The sequence below is a fragment of the Anser anser genome (genome assembly GCF_964211835.1).
Source record: "Anser anser genome assembly, chromosome: 1".
NCBI lineage: Eukaryota > Metazoa > Chordata > Aves > Anseriformes > Anatidae > Anser > Anser anser.
In genome coordinates, this window is record NC_139720.1 from 111,570,102 (window position 1) to 111,583,405 (window position 13,304).

General features: G+C 38.3%; 1 protein-coding gene across 9 annotated transcripts in view; it reads left to right on the forward strand.

The window, feature by feature from the left end:
- Nucleotides 1-13,304, forward strand: part of MAP3K7CL (MAP3K7 C-terminal like) — a 30,725-nt gene that overhangs the window by 548 nt on the left and 16,873 nt on the right. Inside the window, exons 1-5 of one of the 9 annotated variants that reach the window (XM_083794844.1) lie at nt 115-259; nt 2,028-2,171; nt 2,393-2,453; nt 2,708-2,816; nt 11,668-11,729. In XM_083794844.1, coding sequence (XP_083650970.1) covers nt 2,436-2,453; nt 2,708-2,816; nt 11,668-11,729 — 189 coding nt within the window. In that variant the 5' untranslated portion in view covers nt 115-259; nt 2,028-2,171; nt 2,393-2,435. Of the gene's footprint in view, nt 1-114; nt 260-2,027; nt 2,172-2,392; nt 2,454-2,707; nt 2,817-11,667; nt 11,730-13,049; nt 13,075-13,304 lie in introns of those variants that run through there. The other 8 variants (XM_083794843.1, XM_083794845.1, XM_083794846.1 and 5 more) reach the window with 8 other exon arrangements.

The following is a 13,304-nucleotide window of genomic DNA, read 5'->3' on the forward strand; positions in this document are numbered from 1 at the left end:
GCCAGTGCTATAGGCAATTGCCACGATCAAGAGGGCTGCTCAATAAATCTCATTAAATTCCAGGTTGCCCACTCACACTCATCTCTGTCTGCAGAGATCCTGCTCATCATGTGCGGAGGAGGCAGGTGGGATGGGGGGCAGTCAGGCTGTGTTTCCTGCATCACCTTGTTTGCACACAGAATGCTTCCACCCCACTCTTTTCTGTCTGATTGCTTTTTGTGATGAAGAGCTTGAGGATTCTGCACACAATTGAGTGAAGGTACAAATGTAATATAAGAAACCAGATAGCATGGTAATGGCTGTGGATAAAGATGAGACTATTATTATATATATATATGCTTTTTTGTGTGTGTGAATTAGAATAAAACACAAACACTCTTGTGTTATGATAGAATTCACCATTACTTACTGAAGAGGTATTGATTTTTGCCCTCACATAGCAGGTGGTTAAGAGAGGTAATTTAAAGATATTGAAGACCACAGAATATGTGGCTAGGATAGGACAACAGATTTATTCCTGCCAATGTGCTATGGCAAATTTAAATCCTCCAGCAGAATACTCTATTTTAATTTCTTAGGCTATGATATGAATTGTGAAGTATACTGTTATGTGGAAGACCACTTGTGATAGCAGGTGTCAGGAGAACTGATGCAGAATAGAGCAAATTTTAAATTTATCATTTAAAATCTCTTTTTTTTTTTTTCCCTTTACCTTGTATTGGGAGATATAGAACGGAAATATGAATTTTGGCTTAGTAGTTCTGTTAATTTTTAAAAATAGTGAGATGTCTCAGATATTTCTCATGAAGTGAATGTCTGGGGGAAAAATAGGAGATCACTAATGCCAAGAAGGTAAAAGTTATTTAGTCAGATATTTCGGTCGACTCCAGAGATCTTTTCCTGAGACCAAAAACATACACTGGGGCAGTTATTTGACCTTTATTTGTCTATGCCCATAAGATATCAATTCAATTTTTTGTGTGTCTTGAAGATTAGTAATACAGAATAGGGAATAATTCCTGATATCTTTCATGTATCAGTAGAAAGAGAAATTCACAGCTCCAAATCAGATTTATTTAAAGCAATGATTTTAGAATATTTGTTACTTTTAGACAAGATTAAGAATTTTAAATAATAATTTATTTGATCAGAGTGAATGAATGATTGATAGCATTGCTACAGAGTAACTGTATCACTCTGTTAGCTAAATATTAAGGCAGACAAAGCAAATAAAAAGAAATGCTGAAATTAATGGGCCAAATGCAAATAGGATACTCTTACCCTGATTGCAAGGCAGTGATGCCAGGGAAGAATTTGATTCACTTGTGCATCACCAAGGAAGATTGTAATCCTGTAATATTGTTCTGTTCTATTGACTTTCTGAGACTGCCAAATAATTAAGTGTAAATTGGAATGGGTTGTTGGGATTTCAGTGCAATACAATCGCTACTTCACTGAAAAACTGCACAATTACTGGCTTAGGAAATTGGCTTGTGTTTTCACTTGCTAAATGCCATGTTATCTGGAGATATGTGGTACAACTTTTAGTAATTTGTTTGTATTTTTCTGAAGAATTTGGTTTCTAATTGACCGAGGAGTTTTTATGGTGATTTAAACATTACTCTCATATTTGTCCACATAGTTGGTATGAGTACAATGCACTCTGGATAGCATAGTCTTCAGTCCTAAAATAATTTCTTTATGGGCAGATCTTTTGTGTGCATGAAGTCCCACTGACTTCGTGTTCTCCCCACATGGAGCTAATCAGAAAATTAATATCTGTGAATTTTAGCAGCTTTGTGCTAGGTATACAAGGAGATTAAGTTTACATTCAGCTATTTGATAGAGTTCAACCAAAGCTATTCATTCAAAAGGTTAAACACTGTGAACTCTGCATACAACTTTTGAGTGGTCAGAGATGTCTTAATTGTAGCATTACAGATCAGTAGTAACTAAATTTTTTGTTGTTGCTCAACAACTCTTCGGTGCCCTGCTTGAAATGAATTAGCAGTTTTCTTAATGGGCAGGGTCTCATCTCCTTAAAACCACTTTTTGGAGTTGGTGGTCTCAGAAGAAATACCGAGGACTGACTAAGGTCCAGATCCGGGAGGCAACCCATGCAGAAAGACCCCTACACCTGCAGAGAGTTCCACTGAGGAATCACCACCAAGGTTTGGCGAGCCACTGACTTTCTGACCATTGAGTGTGCAACTACCAGGCACACTTTGACTGGGGGAGCATGGGTGGAAGGTAGGAGGATGGGTGGAAGGTAGGAGGATGGGTGCCTCCTCGTTGACACCATGTGGAGTGGTGTGCACGTTTCCAATCACATGGCAGGCTTGGGGTCATGTTACTCTCATCTCCCCACCCCTTCTTCCTTCTTCACCTTCAGAACCAGGCAGCATTGCCACGAGTCAAGGCTTGCTGAAGGGGCAATGGCGGGGAGCAAGCAGGTGAGGAGAGGGGATGCTTCCTTTGCCATCGTTCTTTCTAACCTACAAGTAGCAAAAGAAAGGCAGGCTGTGCACTGAATTTCACTTAAATATTTTTTAAATGGAAAAGTGAAATGGCGCTCCCTTGACTTTCATTCTAAACGTTGCTTAGCTAGAATGAGAAAGGCAGCTATGAATGCATGAAAAGCAGTAAAACTAATTTGTTGAATGGTGTTACATGCTCTGTAATAAATATATTGTTTATATTATTTCAGCTGGAACAAACAAGTAAAAGCATTGGCTCAAGTGCCCACATGATCACCACCGCCAGGGTACCTGCTGATAAGCCAGTACGAATTGCCTTCAGCCTGAATGAAACCGAAGGTACAGTTTAATTTACAGATCAAACCACAAGGAAATAACTGCTTTTAAATTTTACTTGTTTTTACCCGTGTTTACAATACCAAATGAAGTCCAGTGTAATGGGTGGATTTTTTTCCTGAGTAATAGCATATGATCAGTTTTTCTGTTTCCACTAACAATTTCGTTAGACTAAAGTGACTTGACTGACATTTTAGATCTTAACTATTTTCATGTGGTTTGTGGAATATACTAAAGATTTTAATTAACTATCAAAATTATTTGTATTTAAAGTATGCTTGATTTGGGGGGAATTTTGAAACAAGAAAAGAAAAAAGACATTTTGTACTGTAAATGAGGCTAGAACAGGAAGAGACTTTCCCTTCAGCAGGAAGGTTGGAAAGTGCCACATGTGCCCAGTTTGGTGAAAGGTTTCAGGAAACGGATGCCCCACATGTCATGCTTCATGAGAAAGTAGCTGAAATTTCATTGATGTTTATCCTGTCAGCAATTGCTGACTGAGCATTAATTTCCCCAAATGTGCCCTGTATGCACATGGCCCCTTTGGCCTTTGGAATAAATGAATATTATTACTTTGTACCTTAAATATTATTAAGATCTAGAGAGCTGTTGGCACACAGTAAAAATCAGAGTGTAATAAAGTAGATTGGAAGCTGTGAAGTACCTTTTTAAAAATTGGCTGAGCTGTTGATAGAGGTGTGTGCCTGCAGTAAGGATTGAGATGTGTCGATGGTGTGAAATATAAGGATCTCTGATAACGATAACTGAAACCCAGTGCTGATGATTGCTTTATTGGACGACATGTGCTGTAGGATAATGTGTGAGGTCTCTTCCTGAGCTTTGTGTGAATAGAGTCTAAGTCTGGATATCATTTTCTCATTTAAAAATATTTTAGAATATACATAGCTAATAATAATAATAGCTTCTTATTGCGTAATATTAATTTACAGCTACAATCCTGAAATAGAATCTCATCCATTATGCAAGGAGATTTAAAAACAAACATTTAAGTATATTATTGCACGTAACTTGCAGGTCATAAAGATGAGTGATCCTGAAAGACTGGGAGAAGGAATATAAAGAAATATATGCGGCTGTCTTTGTGCCCTTTTTACATAAACTATAATAATCTGGTAATTGCATTTTTATTATAGAAAGTAATAATGAATCATTCTCACCTCTGGAAATACAATAGCGTGGTACATTTCTTACAGGAATTATGGCAAAGCTAGGTCTTAAAGGGAGATGTAAAAGAAAGGAGTGCTCTTATGAGTTGTGGAAGAAGAATGTTTATGTGAGACAGTGAATACAAGTCAGGGAAAGCTGAGACCACGGGAAAATCAAAGAGGGTAGAGTGGTTTGTGACAAGAGACGGCAGTAGGAAATAACAAGGTTGTGAATAGCTTGGAAGAAGAAGGACGTGAAAGGCAGGAAGCCTAGCTTCCTTAACATTGCATCATATTTTATTTTTTACTTTTCTATCCTGCTAATAATTTCAGCTTCTCTTAACATTTATAAAAAGAATCTTAGTTGCAGAAAGGTAATCTTTTTCTGTTACATTTTGTTAAACTTTTCCGTAGTTCCAGAATTTCCATGAATACCGGTAAAACTAAAATGAAACCGGTAAAGTGAGTGCCATATTTACTTCTGCACTAGTAAGAGGTCTAAATTGGCATCCTGTTTTACCACATAACATGAATTCCACTTTTGCTCTCAGTGGTAAGCCTGAACATATAAATGTTATTATATTTACTATATTTTAAAAGAAGGCAAAGTAAATAAACTTTTATCAGGTTTGCAGATTTCCACCAAACCGTAGTTGAATCAAGATAGTATAAATAAGTATATAACATATGCTTTTTTTGCAACTCGTCTTAAAAAAGAATAACAGAAACCTCTTTTCACTCCTTGACAATCATATTTGCTTTTAATTCAAACAGGGGTTACTTGCTTTATATGTGACAGTAAAGCATCAAGTGAGGTTTTTGTACTGCTAGGGTATATCCGAGAAGTCCTTCACTAGGGCTAAGTGGTGAGGGAATCTGCATGACTTAAACTTTTCCTTGAATTTTATCTCATTTGAAAGGCACAGTGATAGGTTTCACTAAGTAATGCTTCATTATCCTTCCGGGGGCTGTACAACTGCTTACTCGGAGGAACTTGCAGCATAACTAGATATAAAAAGGGGAAATGGAATGTTTCTTCTGGGTGGTGATTATCTCACTGGCTAGGATTGTAACCAAGTGCTGGGTGTGAGAAGCAGTGAAAGGAGAAACTGCTCTTAACTCCTGAGAAGAGATTACTTTGTGTTAACTGACCTACAAGAGGGGAGCTGGCTTATCCTGAGTATACAAGAAATAACTTAATTGTGTTATATTATTTGTCAGTCAACACATGATGACTGAAATCCCGGCCAGCTTTGTGTAGTATGTTTAATGTGAAAGTAGGCTAACCAGTTCCTTAAAAGTCTCAAGAATAGTGGCTGGCAGGGGTGCTATATAAGATGACAGTTTTATTGTGTATCTCTAATTCCTGTATATATAGATGTCTATTTTGGCTCTTTTACTCAAGTTCACTAAGCTGGCATCAAACATAGGTTTCCTGGGGTGTGTCTGCACACCATATTGCACCAGTTTGACTTAAGGTACTGTTTTAAATTTATGAATCTGAGACATACTATATCAGCCTATCTTATATCACTTGGAAACTAAAGTGAATATGGTGTTCCAAAATTTTTAAAAAGTGTTCCCAAATAGAAAGTTCATTGTAGTTTGTCAATATCAATTTATTTAAGCTAGTGAAATTAAGTATGTCCTAACTTATATACTTAAATCTTATTTACTGAACATATTAAGATAGAATAATTATAACAGGAACTTTATTAAATGTAGAGTACTGGATTTATTTTGTGTAATAGATCTAAGTTTTACAGGTAAACATCTCTTCACTTTCTCTCCTAGAAAAAAAAAAAGCTTGAATCTGGCTGAAAAGTTCTGCTTGTAATAAGTGGTGATCAATGACTTGTTTTGAAATTGTTAGTAACTTTTTTCCTTTGAAATTATTCTACCTCTGATAGCACCCTCAGGAAAAATCACTGATAACAAAGGCAAAACATACATCTTTTAATGAAACGAACAGACAGTGGAACAATGTAGTATTTCTGCAAGCATAGTAAATGACTTATTTTACTTTTCTTTATGCCTTTGTTCTCCTAGTGTCCATAAAGAATTTTTGCTTTATATAGTTGATCATGCAGGACTGTTTTGCCATGGTTGTTTTTCAATAGCAAGCTTCAGATCCCTACTCCATACTCACTGTAATGGCAACAGAGGCTTTCCAGCTGACAAAGTATTGATTGAAAACTAATGGAGTTTTCTAAAATATTATTCAAAAAATTATAAGGCTAGTTTCCTAAATCTGCACCCAACATTCAGATAAGTGGCTTGGTCTTTGGAAATGACAAGAATCATCACTCACTTACCTCACCCCACTTGCTGCCTCTTATCTAAAGACATGCTGTTAGTTCCTGAAGGGGAAACATGCTGCCACTTTGCCTGTCTGTCCAGAGGCTGGCATAATGGACCCATCTTTGAGGACTTTTGGGCATTTCTGTGTTATAAATAAGATATTTTTACAGTGGGAACATCACAGTGCATTCACTTTTTGGTTAGGGCTCATGCATGTCTTTGCAGCCCCACATGTTTAATAAATTCTGAGTGCCAGACCTTATTAGGATAGGAAGTACCTACTGTTGTATTTTGGGGAAGTTAGACAGGAACTTAAGTGAGATACCCTAAAAAGGGATAACGGCTGTACATTCCTCATAGGACACTTTAGGCTTAGGTGAAGGTATACTGAGTAGGAGGGTTTTGCTCTTACCTCCTGTGTTACGGGCTGCTTCTATTTTGGGAAGGTCTACAACTCTTATTATTGAGCAAGCCTTCATAGCCTATTCCTGGGTCAGGCAGTGACCATTCCCCACTATTTTATGAGTGAGGTAACCGAGGGGTTGCGTAAGGTCGTTTCAGGCAGGGCTGTGAATAGAACCCGGGGAGTTTCATGCAGCAGTGCCAAGTCCCAGTCACTTAGCCACACAGCCTTCCAGGATCAACTCGATCGGTCCACGCTTGTCTGTCAGTAACCAGCGCTGTAGCTTCTGGACCTCGCTGCCCTCCGAGGGCCAAGGCTGGGCCCCCATACACAGCTTCCCACTGGAGTCCTGTGGTTGCTTGCAGTGCTTTCAGTCGAGTTCGAGCAGCTTTCCTGTGCGAGGGCTGATCCACTTACAGGATAACAGCCTACTTACGTTACCAATTTAATTTTTTAATTTAGGAGGAAGAGATCTGAATACACTTGCCCACGCATGTAGAAGAGAAAAATAGTATCTGATTGTATAATTAAAGACTGGATCATAACTCAGTTACTCAAGGAAGCAGAGTTGTGATTGGCATTTCCTAAATTTTGAGTGCTTGATTTAGCAACCTTAATGTGCTTTTAACACATTTAAATTTTTATGTTCTATTTCTATCTTTGCAAAGACTCTAGAGAAACTGTAATTTGTGAGTTTATATTGCAAATAAATCAGATGTTGTTCTTAAAGTATTTATTCATCAACTCTTGCCTGTAGCCCGCAGTTCAGCTAAATGGAGTAGACATGTAGGGAAAGACTGGAGTGTTACTCTTCACTGTACCAGACATTTTGCCAGTCAGACAGCAAAGTGTGAGGGATTTTGTTTGTTTGTCTGCATCATGGAGGCCTGTGCTATTGGAATCTCTTGTCAGTCCCGAATATGATTAGGTGAAGATTTCCAGAAAGCGTGATACATCCTTAAATGTGCAATATTAGCATGTATCAGCGGAGAGAATGCATCTGGAGATCACTGATAAATAATAAGTCTTTTTTGTGAAGACAGTGCATCTCAGTATAGGTCAGCTTTCTAAATCAGATTGCCTGAGTGAACCTCTGTATCACACGTTATAAGCCCATCATCACATTTGTATTAATAGGTGCTATCAGCAGAGAGACAAGAGCTCAGCTGGACAACAAAGGTTGGGTGGCTTAGCCTTGCTGTGCCTACACACTGAGGCACCACCACACCATTTCAGCATGAAGGTGTGTTGGCTGGGCAGCACAGGGACCTTGTTCCTTTGTTATGTTAGCTTTCTTATAAAAATGGTCAGAGAGCTGGCTTTGAAACAGAAGGATTCTTTGTCTCAGCCCAACGGAATGGAAAGCAAAAGGAGGAAGTAAATTCCATGGAGATTTTGTCTCATGCTCTGCATTATAATGAGAGTTTTTAGCAACAAGCACAGAATGTATGAACCTGATGAACCAAACACAAAAGTCAAACTATTCCATATATATGAACAGAGTATTTAGTTTAAAAAAAAAAACCATCCACTGTGTGTGCAGAGAGTTCATCTTGTAATTGGAGTACAGGTCTTTACCTTTAGTACACTTTTAAATATAGACCTTCAAAATTAGTTTCAGGATCCATGGGCAATCAGGAAGTGCTACTCATTTAGAAATCACGCATCATGTATTTTCACTTAGACTGTGATGAAGTGTCTCATCTGACTCCTTCACATCACAGGTTAGTGCTGTTGAGTTTACTGGGATGGCTGTAAAATTCACATGCACATTTTTCATTCTTTCTTGGATTCTTTTGACCAGAATCTTGACTCATTTTCAGATACAGCAAATTGCTGTCCATCTTTTTTTTTACAAAATATATTCTCAACAAGCGGCTTTCATTATAAATCCATTTTCTTTATGAGCAACCAGGAAGGGAGGAGTGAAATAATGACTGCAGGGGTGAGATGCTGTTTGTGTCTGGTGAAGAATCAGCCTAATTATTTTCAGGCTTTTGTGGCACAAAAAAGCCACTAACTTTATTAGAAAGAGTATCCTTGATCATATCAATGGTTCCTTATAACTAGGCATTCATTAAATACTGATAATAAACTAAGGAAAGGAGTAATAGATGTTTCGGGATTGTCTAGTAAAGAAGATATGGAATAGAAAAGAACAAATATGTGTAGAAAAGGAGGTAGTTATGAATGTGTTTTGATCTTCAGAATATTTTGACACTTGGGACATTTTCACTGTTTCTGATTTTCAGAGTCATAGATTTTTAAGGCTAGAAGCCAATGTGATTTAGCCTGATCCCCTGTGTAACATTAAGGGCACTAGTAATTCTTTTGCAATAAAATGCAAGAGTTTCTTTCCTCTTGATTTTCTGCAAACATCCTCATAAGAGTCTTTGGAGGTGAATAATTGCTGTCATTTGCTTTTCCCTTTTGTGAAATCTAAATGTGTTTAATTTTTACCAAGTGCTTTTTGTTGTTATTTTTGTGGTTGTTACTTTGACAACGGTGCAATATAGACCATCCTGAAGAAGTAATTTATTTCACTGAAAGCTTTGGGGAAGGTTTTTTGTTGTTTTTGTGGAAAACAAACTTGCAGTTAGTTAGCTGTGGGGGTGAATGCTTAAGTTGAAAATTTCAGAGGAGCCCAAGAGAATTAGGAACTCAGAAAAATTTCAAGCTACTGAAGACCCCAGCTTATCTGATGTGCTGAACATCATCGAGAGGATGATTTAAACAAGTCTTAAACTACCATAACTAAAAAAAAACCTAGCAGCTGTTCAATAGATGCTAGGGCAGGCCCATTATAAAATGTACTATGGTATGCCATAATGGTTAGGATACCAATATGTTCTATTTTTAGTACCATTGACTCAGTCACTTGAGTTCAGAAAATAAGCAGGGAACATCTGCTTATTGAAAGGATTTCCTCTGTAGTAATTTCTCTCAGTATTCCATCCTTTTAAAGGTATTTCCAACTTTTTTTTTTTTCTGGTTCTTTTCTGAGGATAATCCATTTTTTCTCTAATATTCTGAAACTATTTTTTTCTTATTAATATCTGATTCGTTGAAAAAGTGGTTATTGGCTGTTGTTTCTTTAAAAGCTTCTGGGGTTGCTTTTGCTTCGATTTTCCTTAAGTTAAAATTTTGTCTGAGTTCCCTCTTTACTGCTACTGTACCAACAGTTGTAGTGCTGGAATTGTCAAAACAAATAGCAGCTTAACTGCTGTCCACTACTCTGGTCCAATATCTCTGTCAGAATATTTAACAGCTATTCAGCCAAATATCTGCACAGCAGCTGTACCCCTAGTCTGAGTCCTATTTCGTCCTTCCTTTTAGCCCTGCTCTATGATTCATCTTTCTTCTTTTAGAATATTAGTCTATTTTTAAATATTGTACAAGAAAGCAACTGAAAATTAAAGGTAAACACTTGCATGTCAATGAGATAGCACTCTACAATTAAAGCATTTAAATATTCTCCAGAATAGGCATGTATGGGACATAGTATACAAAATGAATTTGTGTGGTGGGGTATGACGTCATGTGCAAGACCCCTACCCCATAAAAATATACCCGTTCACTTTGTTTTCTGCAGAAGTTCAAAAACTTTTGCTTTTGCCTTCTGTATCATTGTATTTCCCCCCCCCCCCCCCCCCCACCGGGCATCCCTTCCTAGCGGTGTCCAGCTCTGGCTGTGCTAGTTAAAGTTCAGACTGTCTGTTAACCAGTATGTTTGTTCTTCGTAGGATAAAGTGGGTTAGTTTACTTGTTTGCCCTAACCTACTTTGCTGTATGGCAGGATAAAGAGAAAACAAATGCTTGTCAAATAATTGAAATCCAAGCCTGCACTCTTTAAGAATGTACAGAATCCTGCTTTGACACGTGGTTCTTTTAATCCTGTTTGGGTTTTGTTGTAGCGTACAGGTCAGCCGGCATAGAGCAGTTTGCGAGATCTGACCTATGGTAGCAATTTTCTCCTGTGGGATCCATCCTTGTTTAATTTTGACACATTACAAATAACTCTGTAAGCTAGCTAATAGTAACCTTCTCTTCACCTCCCGTAACCTGTAGTAAGATACATAAACAGTCATCACAATCCAATGCAAAACTGATAGTGTGAAAGTCACTGAGAAAGAAATATTGCAGTGGCTAGCTATGATGCTACTGAGTATGATTCATATTTCTGATCTCAGTCCAGCTACTAGTGGGCAGGTGTCCACACCACAACACTGACGCAACTGGCACACTCTGTCCCACCTTTGCTGGAAGCCTGTACTAAAAATAAAGAAATAAATGAAAACACAGTTTGGCTCGTTGTCATGAATGAACTAACTCTAGTACAGGAGGAGTGTTATCTACAGGTTAGAGTAAAGGCATTCCCTTGCAGTATGGAGAAGTTTGTGGTGCTTCGGTGCTCTAATCATGTCAATGTAGGTAATGGTCTTCCAATTACAGGGTTGCCAGTCTGGTTTGCATGTTCTTGTGGTTGCCTTTGGATAGTGGGAGGAAAGGTTTCTATTATTGTTGGTTTAGCCCTGGTAAGTCATTGTACTGTGATACGTAAGATATCTTTCCCTTTCATTCCAGTCATGAACTCTTTTATAGTAAGGATGCTGTCTGTGGAGGGTTCTTTATTTTGCACTGTAATGGATATCTCAGGGAGAAAGATCACTTGAATTTATTGTTTTTTATTAAGTCACCACATGTATTACTTCTGTAACTGCTTTAACTGCAATAATAATAATAATAAAAAAAAGGATTTCTGCTTTCCGCTTTCCCAGCACGTAAACATTTTATTTCCCACCCATTTTTATTTACAATGAGTCTGTTAAGATATCTCAAGTGTAGAAAAATAAGCCTATATGGAAGTGTTTTCCTAATCCTGATATTATTGTGAGTATATGCAATTTAGAGCTACATTGAACAGATCATATGAAATGCCCTTTTGGGGTAGATACTGGCTTTTAATGTAATGTGTACCTTTTAGATGATGATGCACCTGAAAACTCCTTCGCTTTGGCATTTCCAGAACTAGATCAGCAGCTGCAGGTAATTTTTTTTTTTTTTTGGACTGCAGTTCTACTTCACGTTGACTAGATTTGTTTTGTTAAAAGGCTTTGGATGTTACACTAAGATGAAAGTTTTCAGTGGTGCTTCTCTAACCTATTAACATTTAATAAGGCTGTGTATATTTCTGTAGCGGAAAACATTGTCTTTTTAAGATCTGCAGAAAAAGTGATTTGATGTTTTTAATCCAATTGCAGGGAAATTACTATTTGAATAATCTCATGTACTCTTTTATTTTTTTACAATCCCTGTGCAAAACACAGCATGTACTACTGCACTGCAGTGAAGGGAGTTTTTGTGGTTTTGGTGGGAGCAGGAATGAGCCAGGTATTACACTCTTATGACTACAGACTGTGCTAAGGTTGGTATGATCAGCTCTCTCTGAAGCATCCCAAGAGAATGCAAAGGTATGCAGTGCCATCCTATCTCTAATCTTGGGTAACAAAGGCCAGTCATCAAGACTGACTTCTCAGAATTACTCTAGTTCATGCTGTGCAGCCAGCAACCCTAGCGTGCTGCCCTAGCAGATGCCTGCAGACAGTACCCGAGAACGGAGGTGAACCCTTTTGTGACCACTCTGACTTGTGATGGCAGCATAGCACAGCAGAGCCCTGATACGCTGGGCGATCCGGCAGCAAGTTGATGGCAAGTCCATGGTTGTCCAGGCACAGAGCCAGTTCTGTAACCAGGGATTATTTCCCTTTCCTCTGTGGCAGTTCTGGAGTGTTTGTTGGCCTTTGTAAGCTACTTCAGATCATCTGTTTCCCAGGAGCATTTAGACTTCCTCTGATATTTCAATATGAAGGCAGTTGTTTCCTGAGTGTAAACTGAGAAAGGCATTAGCGGGCCGTGGTGTCCAATGATGTCATCCTTCCTGTCCCCATCAGCGAGTGAGACAGCTCTGGAGGGCTGCTGACTTAATGAACTTCACTTTCTCTCCTGCTGTTCTCATCAAAAGGATGGCTGAGGAAGGAATGGAGGATGGCAGAGACTCCTCTTGCTCTGTCCCTCTAATCCTGAGAACAGAGGCAGGATCCGTAGGCATAGCTAGGAAGGATTAAAGGAGTGAATAGCAATTTAAGATCAGGGCTGAAAAGAGCAGGGTAATATGATGGCCTCTTTATTCCACTGCTCTTCCAGCGCAGCAGAGGGGACTGATATTTTCTTCCCTCAGAAGGATCCATTTGAGAAAAGCAGTATTGTTTTGTGGCCGGAGCACTGAAGTGAATGAACATCAGTAACCTACATTCTTTTACCAACTCTGTCAGTGACACACTGTGCAATCTGGAAGAAGTTGCCTCATCCCTCAGATGATCTGTGAAATGAGGTTAATAATTTTTACCTTCCTTTTTAAAGAGCATTGAGATCAGTGAGTAAAGACTGCTCTAAAAGAGCAAAGTATGATTATCATTCCTGTTGGTGCATAAAAACAAGATTGCTAGTGTTAGATGTAGGTACTTCACAGGCTGAGTGATGATTTTTTGTTAAGACTTATGACCCATTTCTGGAACGTATAATGTGCTCTAAGCTTGTAATTTTGTGATAGATTGAAATTGC